Below are 11,032 nucleotides of genomic sequence, written 5' to 3'. Positions count from 1 at the left end.
CGGCTCAGGTCATGATCTCAGGGTCCTGGGATGGAGTCCCACATTGGGCTCTCTGCTCAGCGGGGAGCCTGCTTCCCTTCCTCTCTCTCTGCCTGCCTCTCTGCTTACTTATATCTCTCTCTGTCAAATAAATAAAATCTTTAAAAAAATTATTTGAGGGGCGCCTGGGTGGCTCAGTGGGTTGAGCCGCTGCCTTCGGCTCAGGTCATGATCCCAGGTCCTGGGATCGAGCCCCACATCGGGCTTTCTGCTCAGCAGGGAGCCTGCTTCCTCCTCTCTCTGCCTGCCTCTCTGCCTACTTGTGATTTCTCTGTCAAATAAATAAATAAAATCTTAAAAAAAAAATAAAAAAATAAAAAAATTATTTGAACACAGACTTAGTTATTTGGCTGCATTTTTTAATATTTGCTAAAGGAAAAAAATCTCTCTTCCATGGAACTGGCTATGAAAGTAGAAAATATCCCAGCTCTGAGTTACAGATGTTAGAGATGGGATAATGAACATTAAAGAGACAGAAGAATTAAATAATTAGCTTAATGACTGAGATGCAGCCAATTTACACTATGCTTTGAAACCTGTAGTATGTATTAATAATTGTCAGTGGCAACAATAACAATGTATTCCTGTACTTTTAAAATTTCCTAAAAATATTTTTGGAATCAGGAAATAACTATTAAAAATTAAAAACCTGAAATATCAAAAAAAAAAACAAAAACCCAAAACCCAACCCTATTTGCAGGATTGAAGTTGGGCTTCCAGGTGTTTGTTTTCCAAATGAAAACATAGAACACACTCATCTGCTCTACAAAATCTATCATCTAGCCTCACCATAATTTCACAAAAGAATTTCTACCGAAGGGCGCCTGAGTGGCTCAGTGAGTTAAAGCCTCTGCCTTCTGCTCAGGTCATGATCTCAGAGTCCTGGGATTGAGCCCCACATTGGGCTCTCTGCTCAGCAGGGAGCCTGCTTCCTCCTCTCTCTCTGCCTGCCTCTCTCCTACTTGTAATCTCTGTCTGTCAAATAAATAAATAAAATCTTAAAAAGAAAAAAATTAAAAAAAAAAAAAAAAAAAGAATTTCTACCAAAAAAGGTAGAAAAGAATCTTAGGATAATGTGTACTTCTTTAAAGCATCTTGGTGTAATAAGAAATAAATTATAAAAAGTAAGAAATAATTATATCATCATTATATTTCTTACTTTGCTGATATTTGACCAGATTTTCAAAATCACTTTTAAGACTGATTTACCTGTAGCAGCTGTGCCACTATCCACATGTGTCAAGGACTGTGGGCGGCTACGAAGTTTGCTTTTGAAAGATCTTGGTCTCCGTGGTGATGAAGGTGGCCCAGGAACCTCTGATGATTGGATTTTGCTATCTTTAAATGCCCGAAGGCGTTCATAGAGCTCCTGCAGCTCCTTATTCTGCTGGGTTTGAAGATTTACCACCTCCTGAATGTGTCTAAATGAAAATAACGCAGAAAGCATTTTAATAGCACTGGCACCATACAGATGACTCCAGAAACATCTACATCAATACAAGGCAAGTTTAACAAGCAATTTTGATTAACAATGTGAAAATACAGAATATTCACAATTTTAGGATGAGATATGCCTTCCTAAGCTCAACATTAAACTAATGAGACATTAAGAAAAAAGTGAACAAAGTGACCAAGGTCCTGAGATGGAGCTCTGCATCTGGCTCCCTGCTCAGCAGGAAGCCTGCTTCTCCCTCTGCCTCTGCCTCTCTCTCTCGGTCTGTCATGAATAAATAAATTTAAAAAAACCTTTAAAACTTCAATATAGTGAAAGACAATGAAATACAATTTAAAGTCACAGAGTATTGCTAATATTAACCTTTTCTTTATTATATGTTGCAAGTATAAATAACAAAATGTTTGCAACATATACTAAAAGGTTAATATACAGAATATACAAATAATTCCTTAAAAATATCAATATGAAAACGACTCCTGGGTGGCTCAATCAGTTAAGCGGCTGCCTTCAGCTCAAGTCCTGTTCCCAGGGTCCTGGGATCGAGCCCGCATCGGGCTTTCTGCTCAGTGGAGAATCTGCTTCTCCCTCTCCCTTTGCCCGCCACCCCCAGTCATGCTTGTTCGCTCTCTCTCTCTCAAATAAATACATAAAATCTGTTTAAAAAATCACTAAGAAAAAAAGAAACAACCTTATAGGAAAAAGAGGAAAGAATATGAGAAGGTGACTCCAAAAAAGGGAGATACAAGCAGGCAATAAATATGAGATATGAACAACCTCACTATTAATTAGGAGAATACAATTATTTAAGAAATATTTTTAATTCATCTGATTGGAATAAAACTAAAAGGATCAATAATATCCAATTCAATGTTGTTAAGAAGTGAGAAAACAGGCACTTTCATTCATATATATATATATATTTTCTTTTTTAAAGTAATCTCTATGCCCAATGTGGGGCTGGAACTCATGATCCCATGATCAAGAATCACATGCTCTACTGGCTGAGCCAGCCAAGCATCCCACTTTCACATATATTTGTTTGGTGAATAAAATATAGCCACCTGAACAACAATTTTAGTGGTATCCATCAATTTAAAGTATACATAACTTTTAACCCAGAAATTCTACTTTTAGGTATCTATCCAACAAAAATACTCACATAAGTATGTGAAAATATAAGGCTGTTTACTTCAACATTGTTTACATAAGCAAAATATGAAATAAAGTTGAAATGTCCATTAATGAGGTATTAAATAAACTTTAAGTGGCTATTCTAATATATGGAATAAAGATTATCTATACAAACATGTACATATATAAGCAACAATTAAGTAAAAAAATTGTAGAATAACATGTATATTATGACCTCACTTTCATAAAAGGCAAAAAGTATATATTTATAAATGGACAGAAAAATGATTGGCAAGATATATACCAAACAGTTCACAGTGGTTGCCTCTGAGAAATAAGATTAGGGCATGAGAAGTAAGAGATTATTTTGTGTGCTTTTTTACTGTTGTGATACTATGATTTATATTAAAAAAAAAAAAAAAAAAAATATATATATATATATATATATATATTTGGTCTTTATCCCTGTTCTTGGAATATAGCTCCTAAAACCCTAGTAATTTCTTAAGCTATAAAGAGCAATAGGAGAATCTTTTATTTTTTTAAGATTTTTACTTATTTATTTCAGAGAGAGAGCATGAGCAGGGAGAGCAGCAGAGGGAGAGGGAGAATCAGACTTCCCGCTGAGCAAGGAGCCCAATGCAGGGCCTGATCCCAGGACTCTGGGATCATGACTTGAGCCAAAGGCAGATGGTTAACCGACTGAGCCACTCAGGTACCCAGAGAATCTTTTCTTTTAATATTTGGTCTATTGTCCTCAAATAGCTCCAGTTCCTGAAGTAGTTCAGGAGCGATAAAGGTGAAAGGAATCTTATTATTTAAAACAAGGCCCTTGGAATCACACCTGAGTTTATATTAATGAACTGACTTTCCTCGAGAAACAGCCCCTAAGGATGGGGGCGGATGGCCAGGAGAACCAACCAAGTGATAAGAGGGTGGGATTTTCAGCCCCTCCCACTCTACCTCTGAGACAAAAGTAAGAGATTGAATTAATCGTCAGTGGCCAATGGTTTAAATCAATCATGCCTACCATAATGAAGTTTCCATAAAAATCCCTTAGCTGTAGGGCTGAGAGAGGGTCCAGGTTGGTTAAAAACATGAAGGTGCTGGGACAGTGGCACTCCCAAGAAGGCATGGAAGGCTCCATGTCCCTTTCCCTATACCTTGCCATCTGGCTGTTCCTCAGTTGTGTCCTTTTATAAGAAACTGATAACCTGGGGTGCCTGGGTGGCTCAGTGGGTTAAAGCCTCTGCCTTCCGCTCAGGTCATGGTCTCAGTGTCCTGGGATTGAGCCCCGCATCAGGCTCTCTGCTCAGCGGGGAGCCTGCTTCCCTCTTTCTCTCTCTGCCTCTCTGCCTACTTGTGATCTCTCTCTCTATCAAATAAATAAATAAAATCTTTTTAAAAAAAAGAAACTGATAACCTAGTAAGTAAACTGTTCTTCCTGACTCTGTAAGCTGCTCTAGTAAATTAATTGAACCCAAAGAAGGGCTTGTGGGAACCTTTGATTTACAACAGATTGGTCAGAAGCATAGGTTAATACTACTTGGACTTATGATTGGCATCTGTGGGACTGAACCCTTAACCTGTGAGATCTGATGCTATCTTTGTCAATAATCAAAAATTTTCAATCATTAAAATGTTACCAATCATGGGGCACCTGGGTGATTCAGTCAGTTAAGCATCTGACTCTTGGTTTTGTCCCAGGTCGTGATCTCAGGGTCAGGAGATTGAGCCCCATGTTGGGCTCCATGCTCAGCACAGAGTCTGCTGGAGATTCTCTCTCTGCCCCTTCCCTGTGCACACATGTGCTCTATCTCTCTCTCAAATAAATAAATAAGTCTTTTATTTTTAAAAATACTACCAACTGTAAATTAGCTATCAGTCAAATACTTAGTTCTATAAAACTCGGGGCAACCAGATTTGTGACAAAAGGGAAACAATCTTACTTTTCTCGTAATCTCTGAAGCTCCACCTTCAAATCCTCATCCTCTATTTCTGACTCATCATCACTGCTCATTGGAGAAGATGGTGAATAGAAGAGTGAGCTCTGTGTTTGATTATAGGCTTTTTCTTCACGGAGGGGTAAGCACTGATCTCTCTCTGGACCAGTCTTTGCCACTGACTTCCCTCTGCCAGCAAGAGTGGCTGAAAATTCACTATCAGAGCTAGGCTGTTTACCAGCAGTAAGAATCTCTCTCTCTTTAAGCAACAGTTCAAGTCCAGAATGGATACTACTTCCCGTGGCTGAGTTCTCTTCCAATTCTTTTTCTGGGGTCATTGAAGATACATCAGTCTCACAAGCTGTGCTGAAAGATGAGAAGTTGTCTCCTTGTTTGGGAATTCTTTTCCCTTCTTTGAAGGTCTCATGAAGAGCTTGTAACTTCTGAGAAGAAAGTGAAGTTTGTGGATTGTGCATGGCATGTTCCATTTCCACTAATTGAGGCTTTGCTCTGTCCGTAAAGACTAGAGCTTCTTCACTAGAATGGGTTGTCATTTTTTTGAATGCTGGTGTGTGTTCTATTCCAAAAGATGTTACTTTCACTGACTGCTGCTGAGGAACTGTAATCACCTGAGATACAAAAAGGCAAAAGTGGTTGGCTCTATCTAACCAAAGAGTAAACCCACAAAGAAATTCAATATCAAAATATGGCACAGACAAGTGAATGGTCTGCTGTGACGTACACACATCCATAACACCCAAACTTAAAAACACCATTTATAATTCTCATTTTCAAAGTCTTTCAATTAGGTCCCCTGGGTAAAGAGAGTTGGCTTCAAATTGCTCAAACAAAATTCTGTAATTAAAAAAAAAATTCGATAATTCAAGGTACTGAGATTCTAAAGGACAAGAAATAGATTTATTAAAAAAGGTGACCCAACCACCCACTGAAAAATGATGACTCATTTCTGTGCTCTTTTCCACTACTAAAATCCCCATTTCTTTAGACTTAACTCAAAGTCTACAAAAGGTAAGGGATGTGCGTAAGGGGAAAAAATTAAATATGATAATAATCTACATTCAAAATAAGTATTATTTAAATACCAAGATCTCCAATGCTATTCTCTTTTACAATGCCCTTATAGATAAAGATTCAGCCAAACACACAAACCTGGAACCGACCCCGCTGAAATGATCCACTCATTGCTTTACATCTACTCAAAGCCCTGGTATCAGCCATGGACTCTCCCATCAGGGGAATGGGATCAGGAGCAACTGCTGATCTCATATCTTCTGTTTCCACTGCAAGTTTTGCACAATTGTAAGCAGAAAAAAGAAAGTGTTTGTTAAGACTAAATTTGTTTACATTACCAAAAAAATGAAGAAAAGTAGAAAAAGCTTAACCCTTGCTAAATAATTAAAAAGTGTTAATGTAATAAGCAACACTGCAGAAGTCCCTAACTCAAAATCAGACATTGTAAGATTTATCCCGAGACTTAGTATCTACATGAAATGAATAACTGTAAAACCAAATTAGTTACAAAAGGAAAAGTAAAGTGGCAATGACATTAATGGGACATGTCATAGACATGGGCTATGTGAAAAAAGTGGTAAGGTTTATATATGAACAAACAAACAAACAAACAAAAAAGAAAAACAGAAGTAAATGAAAAGTGATGTTACCTAGTCTATGTCCCTGACTGTAAGCACACTACCTTGACGGACTTTTGATCTCTTGAAAAAGCTGGTTGACTGCCGTAGCCTGTATGCCCAGCTTTTTAATTTGCGAGTCCAGGATTTCTTGCTAATAGGATTTTTGAGACTAGGACAAGTAAAGCTTAGGCCAAAATATCCACCTCCTGTCTGCAGATGAATGGCTCCACCGCTTGACACAGCAGCAGGATAGGCCTCTGGATCCCCTGGCAGTGAAGCATCTGGGGACATCGCCTAATGGAGACAAAAAGAGAAAAACCAAAATGGTAATAATTTAGGTAAGGTGAAGCAGTTGTTTATATCATTGGACTTTCTTGCATGGACTAATCAGTAATCAAAAATGGAATGCTATGTATACCTGCATATCAGAGTGAATCTGAAGTATTCAACTTAGCAGAATTAATCCTTCCCCTTTCTTTAAAAATATTATTTGGACTTCAGACAAATAAAGAGCAGAATATTAACCTTCTACCCTAGAATATTTTTCATTACAGCAACTTTGAAAACTGAAATTAAAATTATTTCCTTCATATGCTTCATTTACTAAAAAAAGGTTACTGAAACCCTATGCTCTTAAAATGAAACTTTCATTTATGCTCATATTATTTGAGAGTTAAAGATGCCTAACACACATGATAACATAGAAAAAAGCTTTTCTAGGCATTTAGATTTATAGAGAAATACTACCAAATCAAATTTCTTACTTTATGTCAGCATGCATAAACTTATAATGGACCTTGAAATTATTTCAAATTCTTGCTATAAAAATTGTTAACATCAGGCCACAGCTCACTATAAAATCACTCTCCTCTTCTTGCCTCCCATCCCTCCCAACAAAATGTCATTATTAACTGTTGTATTCTAAATGAGTACTTTAAAAATGAATCCTCTATAACAGTTAATACAAAAGTATACAACTTTGGGAACATGAGACTCGTCTCTACTAATCTAGAAAATTAAATGAGTATTAAAAAGTTCAAAGAATGGGATTCAGCATTTGTCTTCAGGAAGATAGCATAAGTGGCATTAAGTACACTGGAGTCTTGAATAAGCATTAACACTCAGGGCAGGTCAGCAGTTATTAAAATTCTGAACAATCAGTTCTTATTTTCTGAAGTCCTATTTTGGAAAAAAAAATCTCATTCTGAACTAGTAATAATGCTACTTTCATGAAGAGAAAAAATTCTCAATAATATTAAATTTAGAAAATGTTGCATTGGTCCTACTGAAATTACAGAAAATTTTTTAATAAGTAATAACTGGATCAAGATGGTGAGTTAAGCACAAGTTCTAGTCTACCTTATCAGTCCAAATCCATAGACATGACAGAAAAAAACAGGCATAGACACATGCATATATGACTAAAGGAGGAAAAAGAAGCCCATGACACAGGCAGTAACTATTTCAAAATGCTGCAAACTTAGGTGGCGGATATAGGCAGTGAGAGGGAGCCCTGGCCAACCAAAGGGAAGAGTGGTTGGCTAGAATGCTTACAAAGCTGTCCCCAATCAGTCTCCTGTCTACCTCAACATCATCTCATAACACTCTCCTACTTCCTGGACTTCTTTTGGTTCCTTGAACAGGTCTCCACCTATGACTGTTACCACCATACACAAGTTCTTCCCTGACTACCCTATATAAAGTAATCCCCTACTCATTCTATCATAGCCTTTTTCTTTCTTTATTTAGGATCTATCTTCTCCCACTAGAATTTGGGCTTCACAAAGAGAGATCTTGACTTACTCACTGAATGGGAGAGTAAACTAGTTGGGGTACCAAAGAAAGAATAGCCAGGCAGTTCTTCTTTCCTTCCCTACCTCCACAGCAAGCAAAAGACAGCAGAGGCATCTGCTCCCAAATAAGAGTGGTGAGAGGAAAATGTCTGTGGCCCAATCAGCAACGTAGGAAGGAGACAACATCCAGAAGGAAGGGAAAACCCTTCCACCTTTGAAGAAGATTAAGCTACCTTCTAGGCAGCATTTCGAGAAAAGCAGTAATGTTCAGAGCCAAGAAGCATGTCCAATGCCTTTCCCACAATTACTGGAGGAAGGCTACAACAATTATATATAGCATTTAGAGAGACAAACAAGAAATTGTACAGGGGAAAAAGAAAAAAACGAGTCTAAGAATCACCAAACACTTATGGGAAATCAACAGTATAGGAAAACATTAGGGGCACCTGATTGGCTCAGTCAGTAGAGTATGTGACCCTTAATCTCAGGGTCATGAGTTGAGGCCCCACATTGGGTATGGAGCCTACATAAAAAGTAAATAAATAAAAACTTTTAAAAAGAAAGAAAACACTAAATTCAATAAGAAGAATAGCCAAGTTTTGAAATAGCATCAGTAACAACGAATAAGACTTTAATATCTCCAGAAATATGTGTGAAGATAATATAAGCATAAGAAAAATTATGAACTACAGTTACTGGAAATTAAAAATATAATCCTCAGGGTGTCTGGGTGGTTCAGTGGGTTAAGCATCCAACTCTTGATTTCAGCTCAGATCATGATCTCAGGGTTGTGAAATTGAGCCCCATGTTGGGCTCTGTGCTGGGTGTGGAGCCTGCTTAAGATTCTCTCCCTCTCCCTCTGCCCTTCTCTCTTTCCCTCTCTAAAAAAAATGAAAAAAAAATTAAAATAAAAAAATAATAACAGAATCCTTGACATAAAGAAACAGCTGAATAGGAGACTGGAAATAGCTTAAAAACTGAGAAATTCTTCCAGTACAAAAAGCAAAAGGAAAAAGAGATAGAAAACAGACAGTGAAAAGTTAATAGATAAGAAAAGCAGCAAAAGAAGAAATAAACTATCTCTATTTACAGACAATATGATCTTATATATTATACAGAAAATACTAAATGATAAACTCAGTGAAATTGAAGGATACAACATCAACACAAAAAAATAGTTGTATTTCTATATATTAGCAATGAAAAATCTGAAAAGGTAATTAAGAAAACAATTCCATTTATAATAAACAGAATAACAATGGTACTGGAACAATTGGATAGTCAGATGCAAAAGAATGAAGGTGAATCTTTATTTCACACCATATACAAAAATTAACTCAAAATGACCCTACCATGTACACTTAATCAAGTGTGAGGCAATAAAGGCATTTTTGGACTTAAAAATACCCAAATTAGTCACCTATGCAACAAATTTAAAAATATTACTCATTGAAGCATTTTGGGGTAGGGGAGGAAGGAATTCTAGGACACCAGAAATAGTGGCAAGTAAGTTTGATCCAGAAGTAGCAATGGACACTTAGACAAAAGAATCCATTTGACCTTGACACGTGACTGTCCTCTGAGCAACAAAATTTAAATGACAGAAAATTATTTTTCATTTTTAATGGTTCTAATCATCTTACATGATCATCGGATAACAATATAATCATAATATAAATGCTGTTTACTGACCTTCAATTCTTCAAATCAACCCACAGACAAAGCACAACCAATGTTACAGAAAAAAAAATGTAGATGTTATAAACTTTGCCAGTGTTAAAAAGCAATACAAGTAATAAAAATTAGGAGGTATATGGGAAAGAAGAAGAAAGGGAAAATACAATAATTTCCTCACCCTTCATAGTAGTGAATTATTAGGTATTATCTAAAAGTATTCAATCAAAAGATAGATGAATAAGTATATTATTTACAAGTTCTTAATGGTAATGACTTCAAGAATTAAAACCAGGAACTGAACAGTGTTTGGGGAGTAGAATGGGGTAAAAGAAGTTGTTAACATAATTACTATTAATTTTCTATCCTTCTGAATTGCTTTCCTGTTTATATATTAACTACATAATTTAAAATTACTAGTTTACAACAATATAAATCTTTATGTTGTATCTATTCACTGGAATATTACGCCATTGTTTAAAAAACATAAGTGAGGTAGAACTATTCGTACCAACATGGATAAATGTTCATAATTGAAAAAATGCAGAATAGCACATGCATGTAGAGAAGTATATGTATAAAAACATATGTATCTATGTCTTTGTAAATATGTAATAAAGAGGTATGACTGAGGCGCCTGGGTGGCTCAATCAGTTAAGCATCTGACTTCTGCTCAGGTCATGATCTTGGGCAGGGATTGAGCCCCAGGTTGGGCTCCCTCCCCCAGCTCGTGCTCTCTTTCTCTCTCAAATAAATAAATAATATCCTTTAAAAAAAGAAGTATGATTATACAAATATCTGTATGTTAGTTAAAACTATGTCTGCAAAGATTCATTAACAGCGTGTCTATAGGTTTGGAAGTGGGATGGATTTTACTTTACATACACACATATGATACTTATATAATAATAATAATAATAAAGAGATACAGTGGTGAAGATTTAGAAATATATCTATGATATACTATAAAATGAAAAGATAAATTTGCAGACCAATATGCATATAGCACAATCCCATTTTTGTAAATAAAAAGTTATAGGGATGTAAAAAGATCCATGTAAGCTTAAGAAGGTTAAGTACCAAATACTGGATAAACACCAAATAGTCATTACCCCTGTGATCTGAAGGAATAGAAAAGGGAAATTAAGTTCCTATGTACATAACTTAAAAAAAATACCGTATGATTTCACTCACGTGGAATTTACGAAACAAAACAAATGAACTCAGGGTAGGGGAAGAGGAAAACCAAGAACTAGAGAGGGGAGGTGGGTGGAGGGATGGGCTGAATAGGAGATCAGGATTAAGGAGGGCACTTGTGATAAGTGCAGGGTATTGGATCACAGC

The 11,032-nt window shown here is 36.4% G+C and overlaps 1 protein-coding gene across 3 annotated transcripts in view; it reads right to left on the bottom strand.

Moving 5' to 3' along the window:
- The window catches only part of WNK3 (WNK lysine deficient protein kinase 3), a 144,910-nt gene that overhangs the window by 19,279 nt on the left and 114,599 nt on the right, over nucleotides 1-11,032 (bottom strand). For 2 of the 3 annotated variants that reach the window (XM_047716928.1, XM_047716929.1), the window contains 4 exons: nucleotides 6,425-6,515; nucleotides 5,740-5,870; nucleotides 4,576-5,198; nucleotides 1,249-1,460 (listed from right to left, as the gene is read on the bottom strand). In XM_047716928.1, the coding sequence (XP_047572884.1) occupies nucleotides 1,249-1,460; nucleotides 4,576-5,198; nucleotides 5,740-5,870; nucleotides 6,425-6,515 (1,057 nt within the window). Of the gene's footprint in view, nucleotides 1-1,248; nucleotides 1,461-4,575; nucleotides 5,199-5,739; nucleotides 5,871-6,283; nucleotides 6,516-11,032 lie in introns of all 3 variants that reach the window. The other variant, XM_047716927.1, reaches the window with a different exon arrangement.

The sequence above is a fragment of the Lutra lutra genome, chromosome X (genome assembly GCF_902655055.1).
Source record: "Lutra lutra chromosome X, mLutLut1.2, whole genome shotgun sequence".
Taxonomy (NCBI): Eukaryota; Metazoa; Chordata; class Mammalia; order Carnivora; family Mustelidae; genus Lutra; species Lutra lutra.
Note: the sequence above shows the minus strand (reverse complement) of the source record. Positions and strands in the feature narration are given on the sequence as shown.